The 13,975-nt window shown below is 36.5% G+C and overlaps 3 protein-coding genes across 7 annotated transcripts; 2 read left to right on the forward strand and 1 right to left on the reverse strand.

The window, feature by feature from the left end:
- The first annotated feature begins 835 nt into the window (after nucleotides 1-835).
- ctps1b (CTP synthase 1b) lies at nucleotides 836-8,177 on the forward strand. Of its 4 annotated transcripts, none has more exons than XM_058746297.1 (17): nucleotides 837-1,041; nucleotides 2,425-2,603; nucleotides 2,818-2,988; nucleotides 3,885-3,985; nucleotides 4,308-4,424; nucleotides 4,511-4,594; nucleotides 4,714-4,946; nucleotides 5,034-5,166; nucleotides 5,989-6,077; nucleotides 6,309-6,403; nucleotides 6,493-6,555; nucleotides 6,653-6,696; nucleotides 6,784-6,880; nucleotides 6,980-7,035; nucleotides 7,115-7,211; nucleotides 7,291-7,435; nucleotides 7,528-8,177. In XM_058746297.1, exons 2-17 carry the CDS (start codon nucleotides 2,438-2,440, stop codon nucleotides 7,604-7,606), a joined length of 1,770 nt encoding a protein of 589 aa, XP_058602280.1. In that variant the 5' UTR covers nucleotides 837-1,041; nucleotides 2,425-2,437; the 3' UTR covers nucleotides 7,607-8,177. The 4 variants fall into 4 exon arrangements, with proteins under 4 accessions (XP_058602279.1, XP_058602280.1, XP_058602281.1 ...); XM_058746298.1 differs by having other exon boundaries at nucleotides 4,714-4,937; XM_058746296.1 differs by having other exon boundaries at nucleotides 836-1,041; nucleotides 4,714-5,166.
- A 28-nt stretch (nucleotides 8,178-8,205) lies between these two features.
- taf12 (TAF12 RNA polymerase II, TATA box binding protein (TBP)-associated factor) lies at nucleotides 8,206-11,452 on the forward strand. The gene is made up of 6 exons (XM_058746303.1): nucleotides 8,206-8,357; nucleotides 8,764-8,997; nucleotides 9,084-9,161; nucleotides 10,158-10,272; nucleotides 10,430-10,518; nucleotides 10,604-11,452. The coding sequence occupies exons 2-6, from the start codon at nucleotides 8,827-8,829 to the stop codon at nucleotides 10,637-10,639; spliced, it is 489 nt and encodes a 162-aa protein (XP_058602286.1). The 5' UTR covers nucleotides 8,206-8,357; nucleotides 8,764-8,826; the 3' UTR covers nucleotides 10,640-11,452.
- On the reverse strand, nucleotides 11,079-13,929 carry rab42b (RAB42, member RAS oncogene family). Of its 2 annotated transcripts, XM_058746302.1 has the most exons (3): nucleotides 13,795-13,929; nucleotides 13,490-13,686; nucleotides 11,079-12,477 (listed from the first exon to the last, which is right to left on the reverse strand). In XM_058746302.1, the coding sequence occupies exons 2-3, from the start codon at nucleotides 13,666-13,668 to the stop codon at nucleotides 12,036-12,038; spliced, it is 621 nt and encodes a 206-aa protein (XP_058602285.1). In that variant the 5' UTR covers nucleotides 13,669-13,686; nucleotides 13,795-13,929; the 3' UTR covers nucleotides 11,079-12,035. The 2 variants fall into 2 exon arrangements, with proteins under 2 accessions (XP_058602285.1, XP_058602284.1); XM_058746301.1 differs by having other exon boundaries at nucleotides 13,490-13,900.
- Between the last annotated feature and the right edge of the window lie 46 nt (nucleotides 13,930-13,975).

A 13,975-nucleotide genomic window follows, 5' to 3' on the forward strand; every position in this document is an offset into this window, starting at 1 on the left:
CTACCACCTGGATGCTCTCCCCTCTTTTCTCAGTTGTTTCTCTATCACCCTGTTCAATCCTTCCACTTCACTGAAATAGTAAATGGAGAACATAATCACAGGTTAACAGAAATACTGTTAACGCTTAAAAAAGGATACATTGGACATTGTGTAAAAACAATTCCAATACTTGACCAACTTATTTATTTATCTTTTGTCATACTATTGCCTGCCCTGAGCTGTGTCCTTGAAAGCACTTCATATAGAGTACAGTACACAGTAAATGACACAATCTAACACGTGGTATTTTAACAGTCAATTATTATGATGGCCTCTCTGTTATGTCTGACTATTAAAATGTCATATGTCTCAACCAACATTATAAAACCATGTCAAAATGAAGAGACGTACTCATAACATGTATTGTGGGGTAACTTTAAACAGGCTGACTGTGAGCACGTGACAGTTAAAACATTAAGATTATTTTAACAATTAAAATGGAAAAACAATGAGTAATTAACAAGCTTTCACAACGAACGTGCTACAGTTTATTGTGCTGTCAATAATTCAACAGACTTATGCTAACAATTCATTTTACAGTATTAGATGCTAATATATGACGGCTATGCATTCAAGACTATTTAGCAAATCACGATCACTTCGGCTACGTTAACTTTCCAATGAAATGCATCACAATTGTTTTTAATGTTAAACAAATAAAAATGTATTCACATTTGATACTCACACTCTGACTGTCAGCCATCTTCGCTGGTCCTCTAATTCGGTAGGTGGCGTTGTCACTAAAAACCTAGGGTCCTAGAAATGCGGTCCTAGGACTGCGTTCCTGAAAATGCAGCCTCCGGTTTTGCAGGCAGATGCTACTCAGTGGCAAAGCTAGAGTTAAAACTCAGCAGCATCGGATTCCACACCACGTGTTGTTTTGGCGCTTTACCGCATTTCGCTGACACCCAAACAAACGTGTCGCGATGATGGCTCGTGTATCTTGAATCGGTTGATGTTTTTAAATCTTCGGTTTTATATATTTGAACGGCACGAGCTCAGGTACGGTTAAACACTCATTTTATGTTCGATTTCTGCTTTCACTGCACCTCGCGAGGCACTTGTACCGACATGGAAGTTTACTGCAATGTTATGTAATCTATTAGGGTCTCTAATGGCTTTCAATTATGAGACTATTAAAAGACACCGCGAAACGCTCTGGCGATAGCATGTACACTTTATGTTGTTAGAGAGAGATTCGTTAGTGAATGACGCTTTGGCCTATTTGGCTTTTGTTTACAAGGTCATCTTGGTTTACAGTTTGTCCTTTTCTTAACATCATCTGCTTGGGTGTTGCGGAGTTTGGCATGGCCGTTATAAATGTATATTGAGTTTAATTGTTATTGTGTGTCTTATTGTCTGTCTTCCCGCCAAAGATGTAATTAATGATTTACTTTCTTGTGTCACAATGCGTTTGGATTGATTCCTTGGTTATTGTTGTTTGCTTTCCAGTAAATAATAATAATAAAAAAAAAAATCTAGCTTATGTGCCAGGTTTTTAGAAATGTAATCGTTATGTCTTTGTTAGTTTCAGACATATATATTGACTTTTTATACGATTTTCAGCTAAAAGTACAAAAAGTCAAGTGATACAAAGCACAAAGTGCACTTTTTCACGTTTTTATGCTTAAATTCCACACTTTTGTTCCTCTATTGTAAGTTGCTTTGAATAAAAGCCTCTGCTAAATGTATTTAAGGGGTCACATATAGTAAAGAATTATGTTAGTATTATGTGTTCAGAGGGTTATGTGTGATTTATATTTTAATTAGTTTATATAATATGTGTTCCTCTGTGAAATCCAGGCTCAAAGGTCTCAAAATCTAATTATGAGATAAGCATCAAAATTTGATTTCAACCATTAATTTCACTATGATATCAATCTTTGACATGGTGTTACTCAGTCAATATTAAAGATGTCAATGTTACGTTTTTACAGAATGTTCTTTACCTTAAGTATGATTTTATGTAGAAAACAGTAAATCGCCAAAAAATGACTTTAGCTGGGTTTTCACAGCCGGGGTCACAACAAATCCATAACAGTAAGGAATTATGCTAAAAGTATTTAATAAAAAGTAAGACTTTTTCACAATCTTTAGACAGTTACTAAAACTAGATTTTTTTAATCAAAATATTAAAATGTAATAATCTTTTAAAAATGATAAAAATTGTAGTTCATAATTTGACTTGTTCATTATAGCTGAGGTGTATTCAAGGGATTTTTATGAATTGCATTTCCATGTGTTTTTGAATAACTTCAGTGGGAAAAAATTTGATTGACCCACTTACATTTATTCTGAACTTCATATACAGTATGTAACATAATATATTTGTGGCTGATTGTTACATTGTTGAAATAAACACCACTGTCTTTCTCACACTGATAGACGCTGTTGAATAATGAAGTACATACTGGTGACAGGCGGTGTGATATCTGGCATTGGTAAAGGGATAATAGCCAGCAGTGTGGGTACTATACTCAAATCATGTGGCCTGCATGTCACTGCTATCAAAATCGACCCCTACATCAACATCGATGCAGGCACTTTCTCTCCCTATGAACATGGTAAGTGCAGGCTGCTTTAAATAGATTGACTTCATTTGAATTCGATTCATAAATACAAACTGCTACATGAGACATTTGTTTTGCAAAATTGGTTGGTCATTATTTTGGGCTACAGCATATATGGAGCATAATATACTGATGGCTCTGATATCTGTCTTTTGTTTCTATTGGCATCCACATCCACTGTCAATCTCTCTGACGCTCTGTTTAACAGGTGAAGTGTTTGTGCTGGATGATGGCGGCGAGGTGGACTTGGATTTAGGGAACTATGAACGTTTTCTGGATATCCGGCTAACCAGGGACAACAATTTGACAACGGGGAAGATCTATCAGTCAGTTATAAATAAGGAGAGGAGAGGGGATTACTTGGGCAAAACTGTACAAGGTGAGTTACACAATGTCACGAGGGTGTTTGGAACATAAATATGAAATATGGCATGAGGAAACAGGATTATCTCAGTCTTGTCTGAGTTTGAACATAAAATATACTGCATTCTGTAATATACAATTTGCATTTAATATGTGCCTATACAACCATACCATACACTACCATTCAAATATTTGGGGCTGGTAATTTTTTGTGTTTTATGTTCACTAAAGCTGCATTTATTTGATCAAAAATATGGTAAAACAGTAATATTGTGAAATCAATACAATAAAATAATTGTTTCTATTTCAGTCCGTTTTTATTTTATAAGTAATTTAAAGCTGTGATTGCAAAGCTGAATTTTCAGCAGCCATTTTTCCAGTCTTCAGTGTCACATGATCCTGTAGAAATCATTCTAATACGATGATTTGGTGCATTTCTAAATATAAATGTTGAAAACAGCTGTGCAGCCTAATATATTTGTGTAAACTATACTACTGTTTTTTCAGGATTCTTTGATGAATAGAAAGTTGGAAAGAACAGCATTTATTTACAAAGAAATCTTTCATAAATGTTTTCACTGTCACTTCACTTCAGTTAAATAAAATTAATTTCTTTATAAAAATGTACAGACTCCAAATTTTTGAAGAGTAGTATATGTTAATATGTTGCAATTGTTTTTCTAACAATACTGCTTTGAAGCCGTTGCATTGCAATAAATTCTATCATGACAGATGTACCATGATGTTTATTGTACCTTGAAATATTTGACAGCACCCAGCCTTAATTTGCATATCCTCCTCTGATTGTATTACAAAGGTTTAAGCATCTGTTGCCTGCAACACGTGCTTCTGGGGAGGTTACATAATGGAAAATGTGGTGTCACTTAGATGAATATGAATAATTTTTCACAGTGGTACCACACATTACCGATGCTATACAGGAATGGGTCATGCGGCAGGCTAAGGTCTCCGTGGATGATGACGGTATTGAACCAGAAGTCTGTGTCATTGAGGTATACCTGTCTGTTTTGTGCTGTACATTTTGAGGAAACATTTGTTTTTATTTTTCTATTAAGGACAAAGCAACAGTTTTTATTTGTAAAAAAAAAAATTGTATTCATGAATTGTTCTATAAAGACAAAAAATTACTGCTTAGGTTATGTAATATTAGGTTAAAAATGCTGGATTATGTATATATGCAAGTTTTGCATACGTTTTTCCACCACTGTCAGAGATAAAGTAAAAACATTTTTTAAAATTTGAATATAGATTTTAACATAAATAAATGATTATATAATAAAATAAAATTAATTTACAATTTTTCTCCCCCTACAGCTTGGAGGTACGGTCGGAGATATTGAGAGTATGCCTTTCATTGAAGCTTTTAGACAGTTTCAATTTAAAGTGAAACGGGAGAATTTTTGTAACATCCATGTCAGTCTTGTTCCTCAGGTAAGAGTTTTTTTTTTACTCATAGTTATATCTAAATATTTGTAGTTAAAAAGTGATGGAAAAAAAAAAAAACTATTTTTTTTTAGCCCAATTCAACAGGAGAACAGAAGACCAAACCCACACAGAACAGTGTTCGGGAGCTTCGTGGACTTGGCCTGTCACCTGATCTCGTCAGTCTTTGCTGTCTATTATATGCATGCTATAAAGAGCCAATGCAAGTAAAGTCACTCCAATTCTTAGATTTTTTTTTTTTGGTGTGTTTCTGAGAATGCATCATTTTTGTTTGCAGATTGTTTGTCGTTGCTCCACTCCATTGGACACTGCCGTGAAAGAGAAAATCTCCATGTTTTGCCATGTAGAACCTGAACAGGTGATCTGCATACATGACGTGTCCTCCATCTACAGAGTACCTTTGCTCCTGGAGGATCAGGGCATAGTTGACTACTTCTGTCGCAGGCTGGACTTGCCCATTGAGATGAGACCTCGCAAAATGCTCACAAAATGGAAGGAGATGTCAGACCGGTTTGCCTATGCATCTCAAAAATTTTATTCTTCCCAGAAATTCCATTTTGGTACAGCTGTTTTGAGCAGTCTGTCCCTGTTTCATAGATCTGACCGACTCCTAGAGCAAACCTCCATCGCTTTAGTAGGCAAATACACCAAGCTTTCAGATTCGTATGCCTCTGTTATTAAAGCACTGGAGCACTCTGCCCTCGCCATCAACTATAAGCTAGAGGTCAAGGTAAGGAATGCCAAAGGAACTAGTAGCAATTTCCTGTGCTTCTATGATGAAGTTGATAGTTTTGCCCCATCTGAGAGTGCCTTTTGAATTCAAATTTGTATTTTTGCATACTTAACAATATTACTGTTGTTTTTTTTGTTTGTTTGTTTGTTAGTTTAACTGTATTTTTGATCAAAGAAATGTATGGAAGCCCGTTTCCACCACTGAAAAAGTGGAAAAGGTAATTGCGACTTCACAATTCTGACTTTTTTTCTCATAATTGCGTGATATAAACTCGCAATTCCAAGTAAAAAAGTCATAATTGTGAGAGAAATTCGCAATTCTGAGAAAAAAGTCAGAATTGTGAGTTTATATCTCGCAGTTCTGACTTTATTTCTCAGAATTGCTTCTTTGTCTCGCAATTGCGAGTTTATATCACACAATTGAGAAATAAAGAAAAACAATTCTGACTTTTTTTCTCAGAATTGCGAATTTCTCTCACAATTATGACTTTTTTACTTGGAATTCCAAGTTATAAAGTCAGAATTGCGAGATATAAACTTGCAGTTGCAAGAAAAAAAGTCAAAATTGTGACTTTATAAATCGTAATTCTGATTTTATAACTCGCAATTGTGAGTGTATATCACGCAATTCTGAGATAAAGTCACAATAACCTTTTATTTTAATTTTTTATTCAGTGGCGGAAACAGGCTTCCATAGAAATGCAACTTGGTGACCATAAGAGACTTCTTTCAAAAAAATAAAAAAATCTTAACTTACCCCAATCTGTTAAACTGTAATGTTTTTTTAAGTGTGATACTATAAAATGGTACTTCATTTCAGTACATCGATTCGGCAGACCTGGAGCCAGCAGCGTTGCAGGAGGAGCCGGTGAAGTACCATGAGGCCTGGCAGAAGCTCTGCAGTGCTGAGTTAGTGTACCCACAAAAACACTAGAAATTAACATTAACTCTGTTTTGTCCATCAACAGAGAACATTTAAATTATAAGTTTTAATCTGCTGGTGTCATATCAGCTCTGCATTATGGAAAAAAACATGCATTATGGATGTAAAATAGTTTACAAACTACCATTTGACTTTGAATATTTCACTTTGAATATTTAATCATCGAATGTTCATTTGAATCTTTGTTTGACTGTTAGTGGTGTTCTTGTTCCTGGAGGCTTTGGTGTGCGAGGCACTGAGGGAAAAATCCAAGCTATTAACTGGGCAAGGAGACAGAAAAAGCCATTTTTAGGTAACTGGCAGTCAGTGCAATGTTAGTGACAAAATATGATGTAAACACTTTGACAGTATGCCTGTGGTTATCTCAATCTCGTTTGGCAGGTGTTTGTTTGGGCATGCAGCTAGCAGTGTGTGAATTTGCTCGTAATGTACTTGGCTGGGAAGGTAAGAACACCCATACAAGATTTTATGAAATGTTTTTTAAATCAAACTTTGCACATGTTTTAAAGTGTTTTTCTTTTAACTGCTTTCCTCTTAATAGATGCCAATTCTACAGAATTTGACCCTGAAACAAAACATCCAGTGGTAGGTAATGGTTTTGTAAAACAAACGAGCAAATCTGCACAATGGTTCTTTTTCTTTTGGTGTGATGAAACCTGTTTGTGTTACCAGGTGATTGAAATGCCCGAGCACAATCCAGGGCAGCTGGGAGGAACCATGCGGTTGGGAAAAAGGCGCACCTTATTCAAAAGCACCTCCAGCTTTCTTCGTAAGTTGTGACCTTTTGTCCCACAGTAAACTGTGAAATTCGCTCATCACAAAATTAGAAACTGATGCTGTATTTAAAGGTTTTAAAATGTTGTTGTAGGAAAGCTGTACGGAGATGCTGAATATGTGGATGAAAGGCATCGACATCGCTTTGAGGTTCGGTTAATATTTACAAAATGACTTTTTAAATTATTTTTTTCTGTTTGTTTTATTAGTTTATTTTGTGTCTTTCTAGGTTAATCCAGAATTGAAGCAGCACTTTGAGGATAGAGGTTTTCGTTTTGTGGGTCAGGACCTGGAGGGGGAGCGAATGGAGATCATTGAACTTGAAGGTCAGTGAATCTCCAGTATCTGAACCTGTCTGGAGAGGTAGTCAGTATTCACTTCAGTTTGTTTCTTCTGTCACGACAGATCACCCTTATTTTGTCGGAGTGCAGTACCACCCAGAATTCACTTCTCGCCCCATCAAACCCTCACCTCCTTATTTTGGCCTTCTACTGGCAGCATCTGGGAAACTACAGAACTACTTACAAAAAGGATGCCGGCTCTCACCTCGGTAATTGGCCTAATGAACTCTCTCAGATGAGCTTAACTATTGAAAATTGCAACAAGCAGTATGTCTTACCTTGTTTTTCTTCTCTCTCTCAGGGACACATACAGTGACCGAAGTGGCAGTAGTTCACCAGACTCAGAGATATCTGAAATCAAATTCCCATCACTTTCCTAAAGTGGACATACACATCTAATCATGAAAACAAAAACTTTCATGACATGAATTTAACGTTTGAATAAATGAATAAAAAAGGTAGTGTGTCCTTTTTAAGCATACTGTTCTGTCAACAGTGATATATTTAAATGAAATATGGGGCAAGACCAGAAGAAGCATTACAGTTTTAAAAGTATGTTCATAAAATTTAAACAAAATGTATGTCAACATGAGATTAGTGTGATAATATCGCTTACTGATCTTTTATGTGCAAACGTTTCTCAGCTCCTGGTTTGACTGTACATCCTTTCACTTTCACATGTCAGAAAGAGACTGTCTACACAGAGAAAACTAGATAATATTCTCATCCCTTAAACGTATCTAGAAAGCATTTAGAAGTTTACAGCTAAAAAAAGAAAAAAAAACACCTTTTGACTTCCATTGTAAACACATTACTGTAAATGCAAATGATGTTTGTTTTTTCAAACTGAGAGAAGAATTAAAACTATTGTCCCCATATAACGTAACATATTAAACAAAAAACATTCCTTTATTACAAATTTTGTAATACAATAAACTAATTTGGAAGAGACATCTGGGCTTTTATTTTGTAAAACACATTCTCCGAGATCTCGCGATAATTCAGCAGAGCTCCGTTCGCCAGAAGAGGCGCCTGTAGAAGGAATAACAACATCAACTTAAATTGGCTTTTGAATATTTCCAGCTCACAAACGTCGAAAATGGAAAGATAATACAGAATTATTTGGATCAGGTACTACACTAATTCACCATCTAATATGATAATATAAAACAAAAGGAAAGCATCACGAGATGTGGATTGGCACAAATGTTTACTTGCTAGCTGCTAATATGCTAAGCTGTAGTGATGTAACGTTAGTGATGAATTATAGCAACCACGAAAACATGATTTGTTTGTTCATTTGCATTATTAAATGTATTAATATCAGTATTACATCCGCATTTGCCCAAGTAGTTCAAGTTGATAATCTCAGAAAACATCAGCGAAGCTACAAAGCTAAAGTCGTTAGCCTGTAGAGCAGATGACAGTTCTGTGATGTGTTTTTCCTAGTGAGCTCTGTGCGTTGAGTGACTCTGTAAGTCCTTAGTTTGTTGGGGTACTTAAAAACAGTGTATGTGATATTTATTTTTTTTTGCAGCTGAACAGACCGAACTCTGGATTTGAAGAGGCTTCCTGACAGATATCTCTTGACTAGCATAGTATGACCCAGTACCCACCACAGACTAGTCGCTCTAACTTCTTCACCGTTGTGAAAGCAGAAGCCTCTTCAACACCACCCATCTCCACCAACATGGCCAACAGCACCGTCGCCCCCGGGAAAGTTCCAGGCACCCCCGGACCTGCAGGGAGACTGAGCCCCGAAGGCACTCAGGTGAGACGCCAAGCAGTTCAAATGTTTTAGACTGTGCCTCTATTTGTATTCCACATAACATTTTTGATCTAATATCCTCCGAACAGGTGCTTAGTAAGAAGAAACTGCAGGATCTCGTGAGAGAAATCGACCCTAATGAGCAACTCGATGAAGATGTGGAGGAGGTAGGTATTACTCTTGTTGTTAGTGATGCACACAAGTATATACTTTCATAAATGACAAGTCTGTGGGATGCCTGAACAACTACTCCGACTTAATGAAGGAATTTACAGTACAAGTACAATAGCTGTATTTCAAAATAAGAAACATCCCCTTAAAATGTGAACATTTTTTTAAAACTAGTCAGTTGATTATTGATATTGTTCCCTAGTTATCCATTTTTGTCAGCTTAGTGCTTATAAGATTATTTTATATTATTCTAATAATTTTATTCAGCAAGGATGCATTAATTTGGTCAAAATTAACAGTAAAGACATTTGGCAAGTCTGTGGGTTGCTTGAATGACTTCTCAATCTTTAGGAAGCAATTTATAATAATAATAATAATAAAACAGTTTTTCATAATAAGAAGCATCACTTTATATCCACTGCTAAAATAAAATTGTGAAAACCAAAAAAAAAGTCATAGTATAATTTTTATATGGTTCCCTAGTTATCTATTTTGAACATTAAAAATTCAAGCATTTTTATATATTAATAATTTTATTTGGCAAGGATGCATTAGGTTAAAAGTAACAGTAACGACATTTAGAATATCAAACAAATCCTGTTTCCAATAAATACTTTTCTTTTTGAACCTTCTGTTCATTGAAGAATCTTAAAAATGTGTATCATGGTTACAACAAAAATAGTAAGCAGAACAACTGGTTTTAACATTGATGGTAATATGAAATGTTATTTTGTGCAGCAAATCAGCATATTAGAACGATTTCTAAACCTTTGTCATCACAGGAATAAATAAATTGCCTTATAAAATGTATTAAAACAGAAAACAGTTGTAAATTGTAATAATATTTCACAATATTACTATTTTTACTCAAATCAAATCAAATAAATGCAGCCTTGCTGAGTTTCTTCCAAATATAGTAAAAATCTTACCAACCCCAAGTAGTGTCACTATGCTGTTGTCTGTTAATCTGAGTCATTTCTCTTTCCCTTCAGATGCTCTTGCAGATTGCAGATGACTTCATTGAGAGCGTGGTGACGGCGGCGTGCCAACTTGCCCGACACAGGAAGTCAAACACTCTTGAAGTGAAAGATGTCCAGCTACACCTGGGTGAGGCTCTTGCATAGACAATTCCCAGCGGTTTGAGTGCCTTTTTTATGAATTTGAATAAATACACACATTTTTTGCACTGCTTACATTGAACTTTATTACCATTCTAAAGAGTAATATAAGGTAATATAGTCCCTAATCCAAACTTGCATCACAGAACGACAGTGGAACATGTGGATTCCTGGTTTTGGTTCAGATGAGATCCGGCCGTATAAGAAGGCTTGCACCACAGAAGCTCACAAACAGGTCAGCCATCGTTCTCATGCACTTGAACTGATATTATGAAAAACACATGACTTGCATACCTAAATATCTTTTTCTGTTCTTTCAGAGAATGGCATTGATCCGCAAAACAACCAAAAAGTAGCAAGATCGGAAGCACCAATAAACATTTTTTTCTGCAAGTTTTGGAAGTGGAGAGGGATTGAATCTATATATGTTATGTTAATCAGAGAGGCAGAATGCATTGTACTATTTACAGTACAGTTCTGTTGACTTTTCGCATTCAAAAGGTGCATAGGAAGTGACGTGTATTGTCTGTACAGTTCACTTTGTGTTAAAACCACCATGTGAACATTTTATTTGGGCACCTTGGTCTCCGACTTGGTGCTATACTGGGGTTTATTATATTATAGAAGCTCACAGACTTCTGTGAGAAACATCAGTTGTTTATTGTTTTTCCCACAAACCACATTTTCATTCATATTTTGTGTATAGCTGACCCGTCATGCGGTCACACAACTTTTGCTCAGCTGGCATTAATAGCTATGCACAATTACAATCACCATGTGTCTGATTGGTTCATAGTGTTTGGTGTTATAGACTTCATCACTTAAGTAATATTTAGTACTATAGAGGACATCTTTAGTGTGTGACTTTCTAAAGGTAAACAGTCATTTTTACCAGAGAAATAAATACCACTTCCCCCATTTAATTAATTGCATTGGAACTAGTGACATACAGCAGAATGGTTAATTGGCTAGAGGGAGTTATAAATGTGTGATGTATGGGAAATGGTGCATAAACCCTTTCTGCTGTGGGTTTGTGTGCAGATTTGAACATTTCTGTGGAGTTAAACTGAGTATAAAAGGTTTTTTTGCCATGTATCACAGTGTTTTACAGTCTCCTGTTTTTCATGAATAAAAAAACAACTAATTGTGATTTATTCACACTGAACTCACTCAGATTTTGTTGGACATAATTTCAGAAATTACAACATGAACTGTTTCAGCATTTATGTATGTATATATTAATGAATAGTTTAACTCTTAAATACCTCCAGAATGTATCCGCAAAAATACATCCATGTTTATGGAAATATGTGGCCTTAATAATATGACATAATATGATTAATAGCAGTTAAAATCTTTAACTGATGCAGTAACAGTTGACACACTAATAAAGACACCTTTATCCAACGTTGATTCCAGAAATACAAACAATTGGAAATTAAATGTACATATGAATGTATATGATGTTAATTATGAGTTTCAGTGTGGTTCGCAAATGTTGATATCTTGCAGATAAGCACAAATTATAATACACTAGTCAACATTGAAGCGGATCAAAACCTTTCATCAAAGTTGTCCTAAAATCAAAATGCTTTGATGAACTTTTTTGATCCACTTCAAATGTTGACTACTGTATATACCTACAATCTGAAAGACCTTTACATTTGCATTAATCTGTATTTGGCAATCTCTGACACATCCATCCTATTTGGAGATCTACACTCAAAAGTTGCAAGAACCACATATTATAAGTTAACAAGCACAGCTCTTGTTTTTCTCAGCGGCTTCATTGTTTTGTATCTTCTGGAGTGTTTGGGCTGTAGGTGCTGAGCTCCTGACTCCATCCCACCCGTCACGCAACTGGATCTCTCCACTTTTTATGCCCTGATAAACCCTCCGGGTCAAGAGTTCAAAGGCCTCTTTCACATTGTGACCCGTTTTGGCTGAGGCCTCGATGTACGGTGCTCCCAATTGGCTTGCGAGCTTTTCTGCCTCAGTTCGTTCCACGGCTCGCTCTCCAGCTTTGATCCGGTCACTTTTGTGTCCCACCAGCACAAACAGCACAGTGTAGGGTTGCACACGTTCACACACCTCTGCATACCACTGCTGCACGTTTTCGAAAGATTTGCGGTTGCCCAGATCGAACACCAGAAGACCTCCGACTGAGTTACGGTAGTAGGAGCGAGTCACAGACCTGCAAATGTACCATAGTTTTAGGGTTATTTTTTCCAGACCTCTGTACTATGATAATCAATAATCTGTTTATACATTGCATTTATTCTGACTTCATTGTAGTAAGCCTACATAATGACTTCTTTTTACCAACCAATCAATTCCCAATGGATAAATTCCAAATAAACATATTAGGTTCTTTCTCACTGGATAATCTGTATCATTCTGAAATCCTTTAAAAGGAAAGTCAGTTCACACAGCCATATTTGCAAGGCCTCCGGTGAGCTATTTCAGGCATGCAAAACCAACTCCTATTTCCTTGAATGAGGAAATACTGAAATTGGAAAAGCAGCTTGTCAAACTCACATTTAAATAACATAAAATAAATGTTATTTCTTATCATCAAATTTCCTATCCTCCCACACTGATGCAGCTACACCTTTGGAATGATATGAGGCTGAGTAAATGATAACAATTAACAGACCCAAAAAACAGACCCAACTCCAGCTCTAAGAAGTTAGATGCTGTAGTTCTCTCCGGGTGGGCTGAACAGTTGGCGTGTTTGTCAGGGTGGGACAATTAAGTGGGCCAGTCCATTTTTAGTGTAGACTGACAAAATACTTCCTGGAAGTATCATGAGAATACTTGTTGCTGTGATGAGTAATATGTTTCACAATCCTTTTTTTTACAGAAGCAAGGCAACTTCTTTAAACTGTTTTTAGACACTGAACTTATGACTAAATGTACAGAAGTTACTGCGAGGGGAACATAGTCCTGTGTGAATTATTCAGCTTAAGCAGGGGTGTCCAAAACTGCTCCTGGAGGGCGACTGTCAGAATTTAGCTTCAACCACAAATAAACACACATGAACCGGCAAATCAGGGTCTTCAGGATTACTAGAAACTCACAGGTGTGTTTTGGCAAGTTGGAGCTAAACTCTGCAAGTCGTTGGCACCCCTGACCTTAAGTGTAAGATCTGGAGATCAGGAAGTTTGTTCAATTCATGGTAGAATTTGTAAAAGTTTTATACTTACCTAAATCTCTCTTGACCAGCTGTATCCCAGAACTGCAGTTTGACCCTCACCCCAGGTTCCACCTCTAGGAAGTGTACATAGAAGTCCACTCCGACTGTTTGGTTGATGCACTCCAGAAACAGATCCTCAGTGTAGCGTTTCAACATGGATGATTTGCCCACTGTGGAGTCTCCCAGCATGATGATTCGAAACTGGTACTGCCACAAAGTGAGATCCATGACTTGAACCAGATGAATGCAGCGAATGAAAAGACTAGGGCTGACTAAAGACTGTCACTCCACCAGGATCCTCAGAGAACCTCTTACCTTAGAGGTCTTGAAGTTCTCATTGTAGACATAGGTAGAAATAAACCCATAGTCCCTCAGGTTCTCCTGTGTTTTTCTGCAAAGAGCAGAGTCTGTTTGAACGTCACAGGGGTTGGAGCTTCTGTCTAGCTCATCTGTTTCTTTAATCTTTGCCTGTTCATACTTGTTACTGGGCGGGCTT

Source organism: Onychostoma macrolepis, chromosome 16 (assembly GCF_012432095.1).
Source record: "Onychostoma macrolepis isolate SWU-2019 chromosome 16, ASM1243209v1, whole genome shotgun sequence".
Classification (NCBI taxonomy): Eukaryota; Metazoa; Chordata; class Actinopteri; order Cypriniformes; family Cyprinidae; genus Onychostoma; species Onychostoma macrolepis.

Excerpts from the sequence above, each read along its gene's own strand:
- ctps1b (XM_058746296.1), top strand. The coding sequence starts at position 2,438 with ATGAAGTACATACTGGTGACAGGCGGTGTGATATCTGGCATTGGTAAA. Across the intron at positions 4,595-4,713 it reads TTGGCCTGTCACCTGATCTC|ATTGTTTGTCGTTGCTCCAC; the intron begins GTCAGTCTTTGC and ends TTTTGTTTGCAG. Across the intron at positions 6,078-6,308 it reads CAGAAGCTCTGCAGTGCTGA|TGGTGTTCTTGTTCCTGGAG; the intron begins GTTAGTGTACCC and ends TTTGACTGTTAG.
- taf12 (XM_058746303.1), top strand. The coding sequence starts at position 8,827 with ATGACCCAGTACCCACCACAGACTAGTCGCTCTAACTTCTTCACCGTT. Across the intron at positions 8,998-9,083 it reads TGAGCCCCGAAGGCACTCAG|GTGCTTAGTAAGAAGAAACT; the intron begins GTGAGACGCCAA and ends TCCTCCGAACAG. Across the intron at positions 9,162-10,157 it reads TCGATGAAGATGTGGAGGAG|ATGCTCTTGCAGATTGCAGA; the intron begins GTAGGTATTACT and ends CTTTCCCTTCAG.
- rab42b (XM_058746301.1), bottom strand. The coding sequence starts at position 13,707 with ATGGATCTCACTTTGTGGCAGTACCAGTTTCGAATCATCATGCTGGGA. Across the intron at positions 12,478-13,489 it reads GCTGGTCAAGAGAGATTTAG|GTCTGTGACTCGCTCCTACT; the intron begins GTAAGTATAAAA and ends GTACATTTGCAG.